The sequence below is a fragment of the Heterodontus francisci genome, chromosome 30, assembly GCF_036365525.1.
Source record: "Heterodontus francisci isolate sHetFra1 chromosome 30, sHetFra1.hap1, whole genome shotgun sequence".
Taxonomy (NCBI): domain Eukaryota; kingdom Metazoa; phylum Chordata; class Chondrichthyes; order Heterodontiformes; family Heterodontidae; genus Heterodontus; species Heterodontus francisci.
Window position 1 is genome coordinate 46,195,106 of NC_090400.1, and position 17,902 is coordinate 46,213,007.

At 39.3% G+C, this 17,902-nt stretch overlaps 2 protein-coding genes across 10 annotated transcripts in view; both read right to left on the reverse strand.

The window, feature by feature from the left end:
- The window catches only part of synrg (synergin, gamma), a 98,690-nt gene extending 92,926 nt beyond the window's left edge, over window positions 1-5,764 (reverse strand). For 7 of the 8 annotated variants that reach the window (XR_010968768.1, XM_068010485.1, XM_068010484.1 and 4 more), the window contains exon 1: window positions 5,691-5,764. Coding sequence is in view for 6 of the 8 variants with exons in the window: in XM_068010485.1 (XP_067866586.1) it covers window positions 5,691-5,752 (62 nt within the window). In the remaining 2 variants the exon portion in view is untranslated. The remainder of the gene's footprint in view (window positions 1-5,690) is intronic. The other variant, XM_068010481.1, reaches the window with a different exon arrangement.
- Window positions 5,765-16,945: 11,181 nt separating this feature from the next.
- The window catches only part of ddx52 (DEAD (Asp-Glu-Ala-Asp) box polypeptide 52), a 31,646-nt gene continuing 30,689 nt past the window's right edge, over window positions 16,946-17,902 (reverse strand). For both annotated transcript variants that reach the window (XM_068010487.1, XM_068010486.1), the window contains exon 15: window positions 16,946-17,706. In XM_068010487.1, coding sequence (XP_067866588.1) covers window positions 17,613-17,706 — 94 coding nt within the window. In that variant the 3' untranslated portion in view covers window positions 16,946-17,612. The remainder of the gene's footprint in view (window positions 17,707-17,902) is intronic.

The window sequence follows — 17,902 nt, forward strand, 5'->3', positions numbered from 1 at the left end:
ACGTAGAAATTTCTGACCCCACCCCCTCCCCACCCAATAGTTCCTTAACAACTGAGTAAATTCCAGATAGAAAATAGAAAATTAAGAATCATTAAAAAATGATCACTTACCATATAGGGATTCCAGTTAACAGTATTTAAAACAATTCAAAACTCAAATCCTTTTGCTCTTTTTAGGCAGCCTACCGTAAAATGCAACACCCTCAGCCTATGACGTTCTGTAGCAATTCTTTAAAAAAGGTAATGTCATGCATAGATGTCTTGAGCATCTGTGCAGTATTGCTGTCAGTATTAAACTGAAGCTTTGTTTTACCAAAGGAAACTTTCTAGTACATCACCACGTTGAGAATTCCTGATCTCGACCAGAGCATTAGAAAAGCTGCAGCAAAACATCGACGAAAGCCCACCCGCCCATTAAATATGTGACAGAACCTCAGCACTTCCCTTTAGTGATTAACTGCACCGCCTAGCAATTAACTGCAACACAATACTGGCACAGAACTGCGTGCCAGTTCCACCTCTCGCTCAACATGGCACTGTGCAGTGACCTATTATTTGCGGGGTGATGGAAGGAGAGAAAGGGACCTAAAGAAGACAACTATCCAAAGCTGGATGCACAAAGCAAATGTTTCCACCACCAAAAGGTTCTAGTTTCTTCAGAAGGATTTAAATTACTTCAGGACTTTAGCAGATGCATTTTTCGTCTCATATTTTGAGCTACCCAAACATAAATTTCTGACAGAAGATCCTTAGCACTGCATTAGGTCAGTATATCTGGAACAAGAAGCTGGCTGATAGATTTCTTCTTTAATCAACTAAGCACAGTTTGAAGAATCAGACCTACTGAGTGAAAACACTGGCTCTGCAAAGAAAATGCCAGTGACAAACACAACTAAGCAGGTTTTTCCACTTGACTGCAACTTATTCTGCAGCACAGTATCATCATGACTCATGACTTGACAATCCAACAGGACATCCTAAATTTTTAAGGATAATCGGTCATTGGATTTACAGTGACTGTAAGCAAAAAAAAAGTACCAACAAGGTTACACATGCAAAGTGACTCAGCGCAGCTTTGAAAGAGTAAATGTGTCAGCCTTGGCTCAGTGGGAGCACTTTCAATTCTGAGTCAAAGGCTTTGGGTTCAAACCTCACTTCAGAGATTTGAGCTCATCATTTTGGTTTACACATTAGTGCAGTACTGACAAGCGTGCTGCACTGTTGGAGATGCTATCCTTTGAAAGAAATATAAAACCAAGACCCCATTTGCCCCCTCAGAAAGACGTAAAAGATCCCATGGCACTATTGAAGATGACATGGGAGTTATCCCAGTACTCAAGCCCACAACTATGCCTCAACCAACTTCATTAAAACAGATTATTTGGTAATTTATCTCATTGCCGTTTGTGAGACCTTGCTGTGTGCACACTAGCTGCAGTGTTTCCCTTTTTTACACTCCAAAAGTAATTCATTGGCTGTGAAACACTTTGGAACATTTTGCGTTTGCATGTAACTTTCAGTACTAAATGACTGATTAGTCCTAAAAGTTGATCTCTTGAATGTGGTGTTGTATTGTCAAATCATGAGTCACAATGGTGCTTATGCTGCAGCCTTGATTGGAAATACCTGCTTAGTTGTGCTTCCAGTGCTTTCACTCAGTAGGTCTGATTCTTCAAAATGCTTAGTTGATGATAGTCAACATTTTTCCTATGGTATTACCGGTCTGAGGTTGTGTCAGTCCACAATACATCAGCTTACCGTTGCTTACTTTTAAGTCATACACAAAGATCCATGAACATGACGACTCCATGTGCTGCTTACCCATCCCCGCCCCAGTCCCACTATATAATGTATTTTCTGCCAGTGCTAATTCCAATGAATTGCCAACATGGTGAATAAATCGGCAGCAGGTTCATATGTGAAACACATTATTCTTTCCATTCATTGTTACCCCCCTTTTTATTGTTTCTAGCAATAACTGTTTGCATAAAATGCACCAACACATTGCCTACAATTTCAGTTAGAAGCAGTAACACTAGTAACCTAGGTGAGTCTCCAAACAAGAATATTCATACACATCTGTCTAGATTACTGTACTATTTGTATAAGTTTACCTTAACCAAGAGAAAGGAGGCAGGTTTATACAAGCATCAACCCCATTCCCCCAACCCCTAAAAAGGCAGTGAGCTCCCATACTCAACCATGAACCAGAAAGCAGTACTAAATTGAGGCAAGAGAAGCCAGCAACTGAAGGGGTAGAGAGAAAGACAACACGATCAATAATGTAGACAGGCCCATCATCTTAATGAGGGAACTGTGTTTGAAGAGACAAATTTTGTGTAGGAAGAGCTGGCAAAATGTCTGCGGACATAACTGCCACAACACCTCAAACAGAAAAACTGAGAGTGAGAGCAACAGTCCCTTTATTTGCCTCACTTCAGAAATACTCCAGGAGAGCTAGTATTTTGTTATCTAAAAAATCTGGAAGTTACAATATAATTTAGTTATCATACTAGAATCATAGAAGAAGCCATGAAATCTTACTTTCATAAGTCAATGTCAGAATAAAATTATACAATTACAACCATAAGGCATACTTGGCTTAATGTGTGCATTTCAAGGTTGGAACACATTCAAAAGTTGCAGATGATAAAGGCTCCAGAGAACGGGTCTGCAAAGAAAAGCTCTAGTTTGTGCCAATTATTACAAAATTGTTACCTTGAAGGTATTTTTTCCATATCAAGAGATACTCGAAAGAGGTGTTTCATTAAGTATTTCCAATATTTACCCCATTATTTGACTGTAGATTTCTATACAAGAGGTTCCAAAGGTTATTTGGGCATGTTACTCCCGTGCATTATGTTTGCCAATTTTTTAAATATTTGTTCTCGAGAAATGGGCAATATTGGTAAAGCAGTATTTATTCACAACTTGCTGTGGTGGGATTTAAACTCATGACCTGTAGATTGCAGGTTCAGGACGACAATCACAAAACTACAGCACCCACTACATAGTTTATTTTGTTGCCCTCTTCATCAAAGTGCCAATGCAACTAAAGAGGTCAAAATGTCATGTACAAACAAGGCCAAAAAATAGTAATATGAACTGGCCCAATTCTCAAGCACTGTAAAAACAGCTCACAATAGAACAAACATGTAATAGTGTGCTCCAGAATTTAAGGCAGTATGTACAAAATATGATAAAGCAGAAAGCAATTTTTTTTGGGGGGGGGTGTTTGGTTAATACAGAGACACTGCTCTGCATTAAACTTGATTAGATGATTAAACATCATTACTGTAGCTGGATATCTAGATGGTATTATTTTTCACTATAGTACTGTGGTTCTTTGTTAGTAGGGCACTCAAAGAACTTCCTAATCTACAACCATTATTTTAAACTAACTTTGTTTGAATTAAAATATATCATTGGATCCCCAAACAACATTTTTAAATAACACTTAGTTACATTTAGGATCAAGAAGCAAACATTACCCACAAACATTCCACTTCCATACACTGATCAAATCACACATATATAATTTAAAACTGAAAACGCTCTCAGCACGCAGCTATTTGATAATGAGATAGTTATTGTCATTCCTCCATTTTGATTATTAAAAAGCTTATTTAAAAGTGTTGAAGATCAACAGGAATGAACTCTGGGCTGCTCTAAAGATCGCTGCAATTTTACTTGTTCAGACTCAAAAATTTTAAAGGAAGGTCAATGTGAAATGCTTCTTACATGGCTCACAGCATTTCAACAGGACTGTTAGTTCTGCACTATATCCATGTTCTGTTTTGTTCATTCTCTGAAAAGGTCAGTACTAAATAGAAAGCTTTCGGTATTGCTCACACTGTGCAGCCTGGGGGCACAGTGTAAATGAGTGAGAAGGATGTTCTCCTCACAATTCATCACAATAAGTTCCCAATCTCAGCACTTCTATGTGGGAAAACTCAGCTAGTAGGAATGGAGGGACATTTTTCAATTAATATTCAATTCCCAATAAACCAACACAGCTCTCACAGGTTTCCCAACAGAGTTAGAACCGTCAAAGCCTAAATGTGACAATTTTAACACAAAATGCCATAAAATCTTATTTTATTTAATATGCTGCAGTGCTCAATATTATAGGCTTTGGGAAGCATATAGAAAGGACAGTTGATTCATAGTTTCGTATTTCAGTCAATTATAAATTAGAGATCATGATGCTTTGGAGGATGCGTAGCAAGAGGCTTCTTAAGTAATAGCTATATTTAACAGGAATACTTGAGATATTAAATACATTGAGGAAATGGAGAGAATATTGGCTGATGTGAGTCATACCATTTCAGCAACTTCTTTAATCCAGCAATCATCAGCCATGCTGTTAGATGACTTTTAAAGTTAAGTTAGTAAAATTCATCCATTTGAATCGTATGTCTAGCCAGTTGCAGATGGAAACATAACACCTACGGGAAGAGGGGAGGGAGCAGAGAAATTAAGTATTCAATCATGACATGATTATTGGGTCAACTTGGACATCTACAACATCTGCTCAGCATTCCTTTTTGTTCGGGAGAGAGGGTGTTCTTCAAAACCATAAGCACTACTCTAAAGAGGTTGGCCACTACTACATCTTTCCAAAATGGTTGACAGGACAAAACGGCCTTCAGGTATCGTAGTTCACAAATTCTTGTCTTTTTTATTACTTTTTTTTTTACATCCACTCATGCAACAAAACGCAAAGAACACACTGGTTGCCAGAGATCAACAAGCCAGCACCAAAATCAACTCTCTGTTCATCCCAGGAGTTCCCAAAAATAAAAATTAGATACAACCAAACCTGAACATGAAAAATATAGTTCAACCTATATATACACACACTCACTGGGGAGATAAATCAAGCAATATCAAAGCTGGTTTATGCCCTCACCCTTTTCCTGACAAACTCCAAATGGCAAAGATCAATGGAGATACATTAAGTGAGTTTATTAATATTTTTATTGCCCGACTACACGTTTATTAATCGTTTTAATAAATGGTGAGTGTATATGGGGGCGGGGAGACAAACAGGAGGAAATAACAATTCACATTTTGGTGAATCACGTTCGACCAAGCAACTTCCACCTAAATTAGTAATGCTAAATGAAAAGAGATAGGGTCGGATGAAAGATACATGAAGCAGCGCTCTCCTTCTGGAACATCAATTATTCAGTGCACAGCACATCAGCTTCCCGTTCATTTCAAGTAGAACTACAGCTTGAAAATAAGGGAATGGAATCCTATGTTTCCTTATATTCGGCCACAATCTACCCTTAACAGCCTCCACACAACAACATTAAAGTGGGCGGGGAGAAGAGAGGAACCTGAAGTTTAATTCCAAATTCTTAACCATTCTTTTCAAGCGGATTGGGAAAAGGACTCGCAGTTGTTTTAAAAAGATGAATCAAAGTGAAGGTAAATTTAAAGGCCAGACTGGAATAGAAATGAATTTTCCAGGTGTATCGAGGCCTCTAGGGGTAAATATAAATGTGTGTGTGTCCTGGTCATTGACCCAGACTAACCCCATTTCCACCATCACCACCTTAAAGGTGGAGACGCAGCCACCGGCTCAGCGATGAATCTGACCCGCCACCGACACAACTATAATGAATTATCTGATAATATTTTATATTTTTTAAAAAAAAAAAGAGAATCGATGTGTCCGCTTACCCGCTGTCATTGCCGCCACTGCCATTGCTACCGCCGCCACCTGAACCTGGTCGCAGCGCCATCTTGATTCGGCTCCTTGTCAACCCAACAACTACTTCCGGGTCTCTCGCTCCAAAGGTCACCTGTCACCAGCTGTTCAGCCCAGGGCTCAGTGTATCAGTCTCACTGCAACATGCCCCAAGCACCTTCAATATGGGTACAGCATCATTTCGTCTTTAAAAAAAAAACAGTTTCAGCGGAAATGTGTCAGCTCCACTGTCTCCTTTAAATCCTTATATCACTGTTTTCTTTCAATCGTTCTAAATTATGCACATGTTTGGTGTGAGTTATTGGAACACAGCAGCCGAAACTAAAGGGGCTGCTATGGTGCTTCTTTTGTCAATCAGGCAAAACCCAGCTGTTGTGTCCTCTTGGTGCATTAACACTGCTGGGATAGACAGGGAAAATATTGGGAAACCAACAATGGAAATACAGGAAAATATTTCAATTCTGTAGGGAAAACAAAGATGGCCAAGCACATTTGATGAACAAAATGCAGAAAGAAGAAAGGGTTGTATTTATATAGTGCATTTATATCTCAGGATGTCCCAAAGTACTTTTTTGTAGTGCAGTCACTGGAAGCACAGCAAGCAATTTGCACACCGCAAGGTCCCACAAACAGCAATGTGATAATGAGCAGATCATCTGTTTTTAGGTGTTGGTTGAGTAATAAAAATTGGTCAAAACACCAGGGAGAACTCCCCTACACTTCGAAATAGTACTGTGGGATCTTCACGTCCATTTTGAGAGACCAAACGGGGCCTTGGTTTATAGTCTCAGCCAAAAGACGGCAGCTCCAACAGTGCAGCACTCCCTCATTATTGCACTGAAGTGCCAGCCTGGATTCTGTGCTCATGTCTCTGGAGTTGGAAGTGAACCCACAGCCTTCTGACTCAGAGATAAGTATGTCTACAACTGAGTCATGTCTAACTTAAACTCCAGATGGTAGATTCGGAGATTCAGTTAAAAGATTTGATCATGTAGTAAATAATTTGCAAAATTTGGGAAGCTTATTTACTGTGGAAGCTACTTATAATTATGTATCACACTTGCTCTAAATTGCCAAAAATGCAATTTTGAATGCAGTAGAACAAGAGCCATTCTGACAGAATGTACTCGAATTATTAATCCCATAAAAACTGTTAGGCAGAGTGACTAAAAGTGCAGTAGAAAGACTGTTGTTGTGACAATTAAGACATTGTCTCTATGTTTTATTTTCTGAATGTCTAAATTAAATTGAAGGCTGCTGCTACTTCACTGTTTCAAAATGAAAGACAGGAGACAATCTGAATGCAGAAAGGAACAAATGGCTGTTAGTAACCAATTTAGTTAAAGGGTGCTTTGATCCGAATAAACAGAGACCAAAATGTAATTTCCACTTTCTGCTTGTGTTAAAACAAGTAGACCATACCACCAACGGTTCACATCACTATCATTTTGTTTACTTATCTTTCATTAATTATTTTACTGAACAGTATCTTAATGACCTTTCTGCTTTCTATATCATTTCATCTAAATAAACCTGGATAGTTTTAGCCAGTACACAGTGGTCTATCAATGTACATCTTTCACATCATGAGGTCATAAGAGAATGTGGCAAGTATCCCAACTATTCTCCAGGAAGCGATTTGTCACAATTCAGGGTTCATAAGAGACTCTCTTTGATTATGGATACTGTAGACTACCTGTGGCCAGAAAAAGGTGTTGGGAAAAGCAGTAGAAAGTGTTTTTTCTTTATTCTTTCATGTGATATGGGCATTGCTGGCAGGTGAGCATTTGTCGCCCTTCCCTAATTGCCCTTGAACTGAGTGACTTGCCAGGCCATTTCAGAGGGCAGTTAAGAGTCAACCACATTGCTATGGGTCTGAAGGAAACATATAGGCCAGACCAGGTAAGGACAGCAGATTTCCTTTCTTAAAGGGCATTAGTGAACCAGATGGGAATTTATGACAATCAATGATAAATTCATGGCACCATTGAGACTAGCTTTCAATTGCAGATTTTAATTAATTAATTGAATTTAAATTCTACCAGTTGTCATGCTGGGATTTGAACCCATGTTCCCAGGGCATGAGCCTGGGCCCCTGAATTACTAGTCCAGTGATATTATCACTATGGCCCTGTCCCCCCTCCTCAAAAAAAACTGGTTGAGAGTTCCTTATCTTTATGGATAATAGCACAAGCATACCCTACAGACATGAAGGGGCCTAAACAGATTCAAGTCTTTCTTTCTTTGAAATAAAGATCTGCTTTGCTGATCCATAAACTAAAGTGGTCAGCTGGTTGTTAATGTTGTTCACAGTTTTCTGAAAAGCTTTTTAAAGTTAACACTATGCAGAAAAGATTCGCAAGAATGGTTCCAGGGATGAGGAACTTGAGTTACGTGGATAGATTGGAGAAGTTGGAGGTTGAGAGGATATTTGATAGAAGTATTCAAAATCATGAAGGGTCCAGACAGCATAGATAGAGAGCAACTGTTCCCAATGATGGAAGGATTGAGAACCAGAGGGCACAGATTTAAGGTAATTAGCAAAAGAAGCAAGGGCGGCATGAGGAAAAACTTTTTCAAGCAGCAAGTGATTAGGATCTGGAATGCACTGCCCGAGAGTGTGGTGGAGGCAGGTTCAATTGAGACTTTCAAGAGGGAATTGTATTATTATCTTAAAAGGAAGAATGTGCAGGGCTGTCACTGGGTTAAAATCCTGGAACTCCCTTCCTAACAGCACCGTGGGTGTACCTACACCCCAAGGACTGCAGTGGTTTAAGAAGGCAGCTCACCACCACCTTCTCAAGGGCAATTAGGGATGGGCAATAAATGCTGGCCTAGCCAGCGATGCCCAAATCCCATGAACGAATAAAAAGTAAGACTTCCTTTGGGTGACCCTTAAACTAAATTGGCCAGCAGGTACTTCTGCTCTAGATGTTCAGGATATATTTCTACCGTGCTTTTTACTTTAAATTCAATGCTCATTTAACAAACTTAGAAGGTTTCCTATAGCATTGCTTATGATAAGTCAGAAGATGTAGGGGCAAAATTTACATAGTACCTACAGCACAGAAACAGGCCATTTGGCCCAACAGGTTCATGCCGATGTTTATGCTCCACATAAGCCTCCTGCCACTCTTTCATCTAACTCCATCAACATATCCTATTCCTTTCAATGCCCGTCGCCTCAACTACTCCCTGCAATGGTGAGGTTCACATTCTAACCACTCTGTGAAGCGGTTTCTTCTGAATTTCCTATTGGATTTATCTATAACTGTCTTATATTTATGGCCCCTAGTTCTAGTTTTCCCACAAATGGAAAAATCTTCTCTACATCTACCCTATCAAATCCTTCCATAATATTAAAGACCTACATTAGGTCACCCTGTCTTTTTCTATTCCACAGAAACACCGCCAGCCTGTTCAATCTTTCCTGATAGATATAACTTCTCAGTTCTGGTCTCACTCCAGTAATCTTTTTTTGCACTTTCTCCAGTACCTCTGTATCCTTTTTGTAATATGGAGACTAGAACTGTTCACAGTGCTTCAAGTGTGGGCTGACCAAGGTCCTACAAAAGTTTAACATAATTTCTCTTCTTTTCAATTTTATCCCTCTAGAAATTAACCCCAGTGCTTTGTTTTCTTTTTTATGGCCTTATTAACCTGTGTTGCTTTAGTGATTTGTGTATCTATATTCTCATTCTTGTACTCCCCTACTTTATTCAGTAACTTATTTTCCAAGGAATACGTGGCCTCCTTATTCATGTACCTCAGGGGTTTCCAATCTCCTGCTGTACAGTGAAGACTCTCGTGAAATGACCAAAACAGCCGTTCACGCTTTTTCTCTGGGGTTTCCGACAAAGATACTGCCGCAACAGCAGCTCCTTCTCCCTTCAGCAGCACCCGTCATATGCTCAACTGGGTTTCTAACTCTCCCCAAACATTGCTCTCTTTCATTCAACCCCACCCCAGTCCACACCTAACTTGACATTCATCTCAGCCCCAACTAGACCCTCAAGAATATTTTTTTTCACTCCCTTATTTCCTCCCAATAACTGTATCTGTTTCTCTCTTCTCAGTTGCTGGACTGCAGCACTTAGCCAATAAAAAATTGGGAGCGTGTTCATTGGAGACTGTCATATTTCAGGACTTTTTTGACCAATTTTCCACAGAAAGTATGTGCAAGTGTTACAGTTAAGGGTTAAAAGTTAAGAAAAAAGCAGTGTCGAAAAGACATTAAAATTCTAATGGACTAAGCTTTGATGTTGTTTCCCCAAAGATTGCAGATGAAAAACAAATACTACATGCCAGTTTTGTTGGAAGATCCCTGATCCTAGAGGCTCAGCATCAATTGTCAGGCATAGACCATCCTTTCCAATTATGAACACAGGGAGATAAAAAGACAGAGATGCAGACAGTCAGGCCTTAGACAGAAAGCTGCCTGGTAAGTTTTTACCAGGCGGAGGAGAATGATGGAGAGCAGTAGTAAGTTATTTTGTTTAAGTCAAGGAAAATTACACTGATACGGGAAGGACAGCATGTTCATTATTTTTGCTATATTATGCAAAGACATCTCGTCATAGAGAGTCATAAATGTACTGAAGTGAACCTGTTTATGGCTGTTGCACTGCATGTACCTTTGCCTGCCAAATAGAGCAGCTTAACTATTTGTATCTGGCATTGTCATCCTGGCTGGTTTCTAATTCCACCATCAAAAAGATTGGGGAGAAAGCCACTCATGACTGGTCCAAATCACAAGATATATATTACACCCCTACATAACATTATTGTATAAGTTGATATTGGGCAATTGTTACGACCGAGGCAGGAGCAATGCACTGTCAATTCAGTCCCATCACTCCACAGGTCGCAGCATATTATTAAAGTTTTCCCACCCAACCGGAAACAGCCAAATTAAACAGTCTAGTAACCCCCAGAATAAAACAGACCAAACCAGGTATCTTTTAAACAACAAATTAATTATTTATTAAAACTAAATCTTAAACACTATTAAGATAAACCTACGTCTAAAGACCTTATAACCTATTTTAACCGAACTCCCCATTCTCACACATACTCAAAAATCAATGGTTAATCCTTTTTTTTAAAAAGAATGTTTTCAAAAATTAGCTGTTTCTTAAGAATAAATAAAAAACTAGGTTATAAATCTTTGTGGGTTACATTCCTGATGGGTGAGGTATTCTAGTGTAAAAAAAAATCGGATGCCACTCGAAGTCTCCACACGGATTTGATGAAGTCATTCAATAGATAGGCATTCAAAGCACCTCGGCTGCAGCAGGAGTCAAACAGTTCTTTAAACAAGGAGTTTTGCAATGGGTCCACTCAGCATTTCGACAGTCTCAGTCGAAATTTCAGAAAACACAATCAGTCAATCTTGAAGGAAAGACTTCTTGGATTGGAAGTAAAGAAAGGAATTTTGCTACCTCCAGCAATGCAAATGGTCTCTTCAAAGGGTTTTCTCCTCCTTAGGCAATTAACACGGACTGTAGCTCATTGTAGAATTTCTTCTGAGAGAAATAGACAGCTCCTTCCTCCAGTAAGCATGCTTCACTGTTGTCTCTCTAGTTCAAAACTGGTTTTAGCTGGTTTTTAGTCAAATTGAAACATTATACCATGTAACCTCCTCACTCTCCTGCTGTTGCCTAGGTAACAAGTGCAGCTGTGGCACACTGTTCTCAGAAATCTAAAACTTCTCTCTCTGTCTTAAAGGCACACTGTTTCAAACAGAGGAGAAAACAAATACAGTTCTGTGACACAATACAAATGTACTTAGGTGTACAAGGGTCTTAAGATCTATCTATGGGAAAGCTGGATTCACTGAACCAAGAAAATATCTAGGCAGATGTGAAGCTTAACCAGACTCCTGCATTCATCGCTTTTCCTCTGTTTCTCTTGGCTTCTTTCCTTATTCCTTTTTCAGTTTATTCTCCCAATTCTTAAAACTAAATGGAGTGAGATAAAACTTATAACAGAACCATTCCATTCTCATTTCTGCACTGTTCAAACTGCCAGACAGGGTGATGTAGAAAGAGCTGATCACAGAAAAAGATATGATACTGGTTGTCAAAAGAAAAGAGAGGTGGCAATCTTCTGTGCAAACTTGCTAGTGGCTCCTTGGAGCTTTTCCAATGAGGAGGTGGATCAATGCCAGAAGCCAAACTCCCACATGCGCCTGGGAAAACGGCCATATGATGACTCCTAGGTGTTTCCTAGCCAAAAAGTATGTGGCTCCTGGAAATTGTAGTCCTATGATTGTCCATGGACAGATTTAATACAAATTTTACCTGTTTTGCTGAGTAAGGTGTGTTCGGTGGGTTAGTTGGGCAAATCATGCTTCTTGGGGACAGGAGAATAGAGTTGTTAGATCCAAATTTACAGGCACTTTTTTAAATTGGTTGGGAGGGGAACTGCATGATGCATTTTTTTCATGATGTATGATGAAAAACAATTGCAAAATGTGCATAATGCTAGTACGAAGTAAAATGTACTCATTTAGAAAGAACACACTTGAAAAATAAGGAAATAGAACTCAACAAAAATTACACTAGTGTAACAAAAACATTTTATATATAGATCAACTTCAATAATTGGCAAAACATTTAACATAAAAGTAAAGTTACATATTTGTGTTATAAATTTAATGATCAAATATGATAATCAATATTCACTCCACTTAGTTCAATAAAAATCAATTTTTTTGCAGCTCTTGGTGCATTGCAAAAAAAAACACAACGGAATGACGGGATTGCCACACTGCTTCTGATTTCAGCCCACTCACCAGGTTCTGATGAACAGTCATCGACCTGAAACTTTGACTGTTTCTCTCACCACATTTCCAGCATTTTCTGTTTTTATTTCACGCACGAGAAATGCTTGCTGACTGGGTTATGATTGAACATTTCCAGTTTATACACAACTTAACGCCTGGTTATGAAACAGAATTGGCCAAGACAGATGCACTGTATAGTTCTTCCTACACTGGCTAAACCATGTCCAGCAATGCTAAACTCAAATCAATCATTTACTATTTATGATTTATAAATTTATACAACTCATTGCAGATCAATAAACACCATTGTATAAGTGTAAAAATCTTTTTCAAAATAAAAAGTTCCTTCCATTACAGAAACATTGATAGCATTATAAAACAAGGGTAAGAAATGTCAAACATTGCTGAGTGATACACCAATTTACCTGTACTTGCTACAACCTAGCATACTGTATTCACTGCTCATTGTGCAGGCTCCTCTACTGGTGCAGCAACTCGCCAAGCCTCCTTCAACAGCACCTTCCAAACCCGTGACCTCTACCACCTATAAGAACAATGACAGCAGGCACATGGGAACACCACCACCTGTAAATTCCCTTCCAAGCCACCCACCATCCTGACTTGGAACAATATCGCAGTTCCTTCACTGTCACTGGGTCAAAATCCTGGAACTCCCTTCCTAGCAGCACTGTCGATGTACCTACACCATATGGACCGCAGCAGTTCAAGAAGGCAGCTCACCACCACCTTCTCAAAGGCAAATAGGGACTTGCCAGTGAAGCTCACATCCCATGAACGAATAAAGAAAAAAAAAAGATCACAAATTGTTACAAGTGCTTCTATATTTTTAAGTATTTTTTGAGAACTCTTGTATTTTACAGCTGGACAAAGGTTTATTTGGGAAAACTGAAAAGACTCCATGGATGGGTTTTTACCAGGGTCACTGAGAGGTAAGGCTTTGAAAACAGTCAGTTACTGGAAGGCACCTGTTTTCAAATAATTACTCAGCAGGGTTTGTTTTTGACTTGGAAAGATGTTTACAGAGAAGTGACAGGTCAAGATTTATAGGGTTCAGGCGGCTTGACTTGTGACACTGTTTATGGTTTTGTTTTGGACAGTGAGTTGGGATATGGACAATGGTTTGAAAAGACAGTTGGAGAAAATTTGCCAAGAACAAACCACCCCGACTCAGTCTGTTCCAGCAGTTTGGAAAAAGCCTGCCAGTTTTCCATCTCTCAAGGAGCTGAAAAGCAAGTATAAGAAGCAGACTGAAACTGTGGCTGCATTCCTCCTGTAAGGCCTGTGTCTGAAACCTCTGTTGCTGCATTTCCTGGAAGCCTACCCAAACTGATCTTCAATATCACCTGAACAGAACTGTTCTAGGAAAATCCCAGTGGCAGCCGTCTATACGCATTTGGGACGCCAAACCAAAACAAAGGACATCTTTCCATATCTTTTCTTTGTTCTTCAGGAATTAGCAAGTATTTAACCCAAGTGTTTCTTGTCTTTTTTTTTGCAATCAAGCTCTAAAACACAAATCCCTTTATTTTTCCACTTAACCGGTGTATATGTGTGTGAGCGAGAGTGTGTGTGTGTGAGGAGCTAAGGTAAAAAATGAACTTTAATATTTCAATCTGTGTGCTTACGTTTTACTTCATTACTGGTTAAGACTTGTTTTATAATAAACTGATAATTTTACTGAAGAAACATAGTTGGTGTGTTTTATTCTGGGGTAAATATAGAGTCTATGATTGACTATCGGTAAGTGGGAAAAAATTTAAATATATGTTGTGACCCGTGCAGAAGTGGAACTAGAATAAACAGTGCATTCCTTGCGCCTCGGTCGTAACAAAATGCACATTAGGTCACCACTTTGCTGAACACCTGTTCTGTCCACAAATGTGGTCCCAAACAGTTTTTGCTCGCCACTTCAATTCCCTGTCCCATTCTGATCTTTCTGTTTGACCTTCTGGTTACAAAATGGAACTCAAGGAACAAAACCTCATCTTTCTAGTAGGCACTTCAGAGCCCTCTGGCCTTAAAACTTTAGTATTAGCTCCCATTTTCTCTCTGGAGGGAAATGCTGCCAAATGTGTGATGGATATACCAAAGTTTCCATGGTGGGATATGGGAACAGGGAAAGAGATGCTGATTGGTGCTTGGAGTGGAACTCATTTAACACACCCGTAATCTAACTTTGTTTTAGAGTTTATGCCCTATTTTGATGTGTGATTTTGAACAGTCTGTTTTGCTGTCTTAAATTGCAGTTTATGCCTTTTGATCATATTATCAAATTGGTACACTTCAAATGATGATTGTTCAATCTGTAACAGAACAAGGCCACGGATTCACTTCAACTTTCGTTAAAAATTGATTGTAATAATCCCATAGCATTGAGCAGCCAAAGTACCAGGAAAATTATGTGTGAACGTGGAACCCTTCCGATTCTAGTCAGGTGAACTACACAAAGTACAGTTCTGCATACTGATCGGGTGTGCTTATTGGTAAAATCTAATAATTCTTAGATAATAATTTATTTAACTGGAAATGCACAGATATTTAGCAAACAGCTGATGGAGACTTAAGGCAGCTTCAATTAGCTGTTCCTGTGGCATTAAAAAAATAAATGTGTGAAAGCACTTGCAATAGACAGGACTAGTACCAAATTCATTCCTTTTTCTAAAACATTCTGCATGACAGTGGCACTGCAATACTAAGGCACTCTTCAGTGAATAATTAACAGGACTTAAATTGTACTTTAACGAGGTGCAAAAAGCTTATTGATTGGCCTCAAATAGCCGGGACATGATGTGTTTTAAGTGGCACCTTTGTAATTAAATTCAATGGTAATGGAAATGGTTAGCCCCATTTGCTCTATATAGGTGCTGCCTGGGATAAATGTGGACGATGTAAGTGGTGGGGACTGTCAGTAAGTGGCCATGAAGCTGTCAGATTGTTGTAAAAACTTAACTGATTTAGGGAAGAAAACCTGCTGTCCTTACTCAGTTTGGCTTAAGTATGACTCTAGTTGCACACAAACATGGCAAACTCTTAAGTGTTGTTCAAGGCGGCGGCTCACCATCATAGAATAATACAGTGTAGAAGAGGCCCTTCGGCCCATCGAGTCTGCACCGATGCATTAAAGACACCTGTCTACCTAATCCCATTTGCCAGCACTTGGCCCATAGCCTTGAATGTTATGACGTGCCAAGTGCTCATCCAGGTACTTTTTAAAGGATGTGAGGCAACCCGCCTCTACCACCCTCCCAGGCAGGGCATTCCAGACTGTCACCACCCTCTGGGTAAAAAAGTTCTTCCTCAAATCCCCCTTAAACCTCCTGCCCCTCACCTTAAACTTCTCTCCCCTCGTAACTGACCCTTCAACTAAGGGGAACAGCTGCTCCCTATCCACGCCCCTCATAATCTTGTACACCTCGATCAGGTCACCCCTCAGTCTTCTCTGCTTCAGCGAAAACAACCCAAGCCTATCCAACCTCTCTTCATAGCTTAATGTTCCATCCAAGGCAACATCCTAGTGAATCGCCTCTGCACCCCCTCCAGTGCAATCACATCCTTCCTATAATGTGGCGATCAGAATTGCACACAGTACTCCAGCAGTGGCCTTACCAAAGTTCTACATAACTCCAACATGACCTCCCTGCTTTTGTAATCTATGCCTCGATTGATAAAGGCAAGTGTCCTATATGCCTTTTTCACCACCCTATTAACCTGCCCTTCTGCCTTAAGAGATCTATGGACAAACATGTCAAGGTCCCTTTGTTCCTCAGAACTTCCCAGTGTCAGGCCATACATTGAATACTTCCGTGTCACATTACTCCTTCCAAAGTGTATCACCTCACACTTTTCAGGGTTAAATTCCATCTGCCACTTTTCTGCCCATTTGACCATCGCGTCTATATCTTGCTGTAACCCAAGACGCTCAACCTCACTGTTAACCACTCGGCCAATCTTTGTATCATCCGCAAACTTACTGATCCTACCCCCCACATAGTCATCTATGTCGTTTATATAAATGACAAACAATAAGGGACCCAGCACAGATCCCTGTGGTGCGCCACTGGACACTGGCTTCTGTCATCACTCTGTCTCCTACAGCTAAGCCAATTTTGAATCCACCTCATCAAGTTACCCTGTATCCCATGTGCATTTGCTTTCTTGATAAGTCTCCCATGTGGAACCTTGTCAAAGGCTTTGCTGAATCCATGTAAATCACTGAGAAAAATTAAGGATGGGCAATAAATTCCAGCGTTGCCTACATTCAGGGAACGAATAAAAAAAAAAAAATCACAGTAAGCTGTAAAGGACAATTGGGAGCATTGTAGTTTGTAAGAGAATAGCTGATTGACTTTACCTTCACTCTCATGCATCAACTAATTCAAGACTCTTCTAAAATACATAATTCATTGCACAATCCAGAGATTTGTCAATTATGAAATAAACATTTTTAATTTATAGAATACTGCATCTCAAACAATGAGAGAAAGATAACAGTCTGTGTTGACATCAAGTTTTGTTGGTTACCTTAACACTAGACTGTTAAAATTATAGAACTAATCATGATTTTTCTGCTGAAAATTAATCACTGCATAGGCACCTATTCAAACTTTAGCCTAAATTATGTCAGTGATATTTCCAACAGTCATATGTGTAACTATATCTATTACAGAGAGTAACTTCCATACAATAAATTCTTGTGAGAAATAATTTAAATTATCCAAACTGCAACTTCCTATATCAGATAAAAATTGCTACTTTAAGTGTATGTGAAGCCTACATCCTCACTCCCACAACACTTGCTATGATATAGATACTGATTATTTCTAAAGGCTCAAACATACAATGTACAAGACCACAATTTTGCAGAATCACACCAGCAACACTCTGCTCTTGAGCATTTATGTAAAAAAATAATTTTAGATAAACATCTTAAGTTTTTTTTTCAAATAGAGAAATGTAAACTACAGCACTGTTCAGCATAAATTTCTCTGGTCATCTGCTCATGGCCATCAGATGCTCTACTTTTCAACTGCTGTATGTGCAGAAGGCACAAGACTATGCAATCTTGACCAATCCCAGCAGCACTACATTAGCTGTCAGTGGAGCCTTGTTTAGCATTGGTGGCTGGTACACTTGTATGGGAATTCTCTTTTGTCTTCTTATTGCTCTTCTGAATCATTTTTCTGAGAACGGAAAAGTAAAAGTACAAAGATTAAATTTAACTGGAGCTAGCTGGGATACTAAGATACAGCACCAATTGTATTTGTACAGTAGCATTCCTTATTTTCTACATTCACATTTAGTCTTAAAATTTTCAAATTTCTTTTCTAATAACCATCTTGGGCTTTACTTCATAAACCAAATCCTCCTTATTGCAAT